Source organism: Polypterus senegalus, chromosome 13 (assembly GCF_016835505.1).
Source record: "Polypterus senegalus isolate Bchr_013 chromosome 13, ASM1683550v1, whole genome shotgun sequence".
Taxonomy (NCBI): domain Eukaryota; kingdom Metazoa; phylum Chordata; class Cladistia; order Polypteriformes; family Polypteridae; genus Polypterus; species Polypterus senegalus.
The window spans coordinates 157,337,573-157,341,224 of NC_053166.1; the positions used below are offsets into that span (position 1 = coordinate 157,337,573).

The 3,652-nt window shown below is 36.3% G+C and overlaps 1 protein-coding gene across 3 annotated transcripts in view; it reads left to right on the top strand.

Annotated features, from left to right (window-relative positions):
* luc7l (LUC7-like (S. cerevisiae)) overlaps window positions 1-3,450 on the top strand; it is a 34,222-nt gene extending 30,772 nt beyond the window's left edge. For all 3 annotated transcript variants that reach the window (XM_039776280.1, XM_039776282.1, XM_039776284.1), the window contains one exon: window positions 1,818-3,450. In XM_039776280.1, the coding sequence (XP_039632214.1) occupies window positions 1,818-1,959 (142 nt within the window). In that variant the 3' untranslated portion in view covers window positions 1,960-3,450. The remainder of the gene's footprint in view (window positions 1-1,817) is intronic.
* The last annotated feature ends 202 nt before the right edge of the window (window positions 3,451-3,652 follow it).

Genomic DNA, 3,652 nt, shown 5'->3' on the forward strand with positions numbered 1-3,652 from the left:
TATATATATATATATATATATATGTGTGTGTGTGTGTGTGTGTGTATATATATATATATATATATATATATATATATATATATATATATATATATATATATATATATATATATATATATATATATATATATATATATGTGTGTATGTATGTATGTATGTATGTATACAGTAATCCCTCCTCGATCGCGGGGGTTGCGTTCTAGATCCCTCCGCGATAGGTGAAAATCCGCGAAGTAGAAACCATATGCTTCTATGGTTATTTTTATATATTTTAAGCCCTTATAAACTCTCCCACACTGTTTATAAATATTCCCCGCAGAGTTATACAGCATAATCCCTTTGTAGTCTCTTAGATATTAGGTAAGATTCATTGAAATTATGTATATAAACACACTGTTTATATGCCCGAGTCGTTGCACTAGGGTATTGGGATCTACATTCTGACCATAGGGTAAGCAGCCTCGCCAAAACACAACCAGACAAAAATGCCTAAGTAATAAATATGCCATGTTTCCAGTGTTTAAAGCTTTAAGGTACAAAACAAGTGAAAACAGAATAGAAGAGGAGGTTTATTTATTGTTAGCCATGCTGCGTATCGTGTCTAAAGCCGATGTCACATTAAACGACTTATAGTCAATGGGTATCTCAGACATGCAGAATACAGTTACTGATCTTGTCGCCAGCCCATGTCAATTTACATGACTGAAAATTGCTGGACATGTCAAATTTAGCGATTGCATGATGCTATTCCAGCCTGGTTGTGCTCGTTCCTTTTTCTGACCACCAATAGTGTGCTGTCTGATGGAGCCAAATTTAGGTAAAAGGTTAACAGTTATGAGGCATTCAGCTGTGCCCTTTTTTCTTTCTTTAAAATGTTCTTCCTTTTCTATCATAGTACTTAAACATGAGACCTCAAACAGATAAGCATTTCTTCTGTTTGGGAGGTCTAAAGCCCCTGCGTTAATTATTCCTCTTTGCTGCGTTATGTACATTGTCCGCTACTACAACTAAAATCAAGTCTGAGTGAGTCCTGGACTAGTTAGAGTACAGTTTAGTTGCTGGCTGTGTTAAACTATACAACTGGCCTTCTCTGGAGCGTGACACCGGCTGCCTCCAGTTTACTAAGACGGTATAAATGAAGGCTGTGATCGAAAAATGCTGGCAGTATCGTCAAATGTGACTGAGCATAAAAGCTTTGTGCGTAAAGCATTTGTCTAGGGTTGCAAGAGTGCCAAGATCTTAGAAACTGTATGTAATTGCTGTTCTGAGAAGTGAGGTTTTGGAAGTCCAGTTTCATAGAAACTGAAACTAGGTATTTTTAATACATTATTTATCCTGTCAACGGAGAATGGCAACATATTGCATGTTGGGAGATGCAAGTAAGAATTTCACTGTACTTTATATAGGGTGGTCCAGATCTAATTATGCAATTTTTATTATGCTATAACTTAAGTTTATTACATAGAAAATCACCCGAAAAATCCCGAACCATCGAGATGTGTGTGAACTGGCGACATGAAGAATCATCTTCACACCAAACTGGAATCGTCCCCGCATAAATCGGTCATCCAGACGATCTGGATCTGCATAATTAGATCTGGACCACCCTATACATGTGACACTACTGTTCTTACTACTTCTGCTATTTTAAGTGCAAAATGTCTGAAAACCCACTTAAGAAATCAAATTCACCCTCAATATTTAATTAACGACTGGTAGGTTCTCTGCATAGTTGCATACTGTCGAGTATTGCTGAACTCCAGTCATTGAAAGTGTTGTTTTAAAACATACAATGATGACCTTTCCCTCATCCATAGGTCTTCAAGAGATCGATCATCTCGAGACAGATCAAGGGACCGGGACCGCAAGGAGAAGAGCTCATCGGAGAGGAGGCAGGAGAGTATGAATGGTAGATCTGACTCCCGGAGATCAGAGGAGCGTGAAGCTGGAGAGATCTAATCTCCTGTTCCATGTTATGTACTTTAATGGCTAATTCCCATCTCGTTCTTTCTACGTCTTTGTTTCTGTACACATAGTGGATCATAACTATTAAACTGCTGGATATATTGGCTTCTTGTAGCATTGAATTTTTCTTTGGTTAATCTTGATACCACATTTACTTATTTCAGTTTTTTTTTTTTTCTTCCCCACTAAATTCGATTGGTTTGACTATTTAAGAATATATGAGAAAAAAATTTAACAGGCTTTATTTTTTTATGTGCATCATGTCTTTAAGCCTCCCTTTTTAGAAGTTTAAAACTGTCTTACTCTATTCATTTTATCTTCTGTGGTCTGTTATAATTGTAAAGATTTTTTTTTTCCCACCAGCAGTTAGTATTCTGTTCATTTTTGTTTTTAGTAGTTTATTAATTACATTAAACAGATTTCCCATATATATTGCTCATTATTACGGAAAGAAGCCTGTATATAAACATTTTTTTAAATTTTATTACAACAACATTTTTTGTAAATTAAAGATGATTCAGTTGTTATTGCAAATTGGAAAGGAAGCTATTGAGCTAATGTTCTGTTGACTTGTTTCTTTCAAATGTTTCCTAAGTCTTAGACATTTAAACTTGTATGCATTTTAGACTTCTTTTAATATGCATTCATCATGTAACGCTGGAACGTCGTTGAGCATGTAGGCAGCTGGCTTCCCATTGTCAGTTACACCACCGGGTTAAGATTGTTTGATTATGTAAACCTGTTTTAAATGGGTTTAGCTTTTGACTGTTGTACCCTATAGCACCACCTTCAGAACCCAAAAAATATTTTGCACCTCAGTTTGCTGTTTTAGTTTATATACCCTGATGCAATTTTTTTTTTTTTTTTATATATATATATATAAAAAAAGGCCACAGATTTATTAAACATGACGAGTGGTAAATGCATAATGGAATGTTTGAAACATCTGTTAACTTGCATGAACGCAGCACTCGGTACACGCCAGTGTTGAAACTCTGTGGACTGACAAAACACGCGTTATGCAGTAGCTTTTCTGTATACCGGCCTGCATTTTACTCTTTATTTGGGGAACTTGTCACTCTTCTCTTTTCCCCGTACACAATTTGACATTCTCACATTTAAACTCTTTTAACTGTTAAGTGTTTATTTTTATGTTCCACATGACTGTCATGAAACTAGAAATAACTGCAATGAAACATGATGGCATTTATATATACTCTTGATTTAATTATGAAATGTGAGACCAATCTGACGTCTAAACTGTTTGGTTAACTTTTGGATGGATGGATAAAAGAAGAATCATAACTGGATTCTTGCAGTTTTTTGTTCTTTTGGTGCATTTGTTTAGTACTTTTTTGTCAAAGTTTGTTTAATGTTTCTCCAGATGCAACCTGCTGTAAATACTGCATTTGAATTAAGACCAATACCTGGAAGGTCTTTTTCCCTGTGTGCCTCATTTCACAATAAAAACTTCTGTTTCCAGTATTGTTTGAGTGGTTCTGTCCCCTGCGATGGACTGGCGCCATGTCTAGGAATTGCTCCTGCCTTGCGCCCTGTGCTTGCTGAGTTGGCTCCAGCTTCCTCGCAGTGCTGCTCAGGATAAAGTGGGTTTGGAGGGAGGATGGATACTTGTGTCCCTGGATTCGGACATTAAGATACACCCAAGTTCAGGTAAAGTTTTATCACT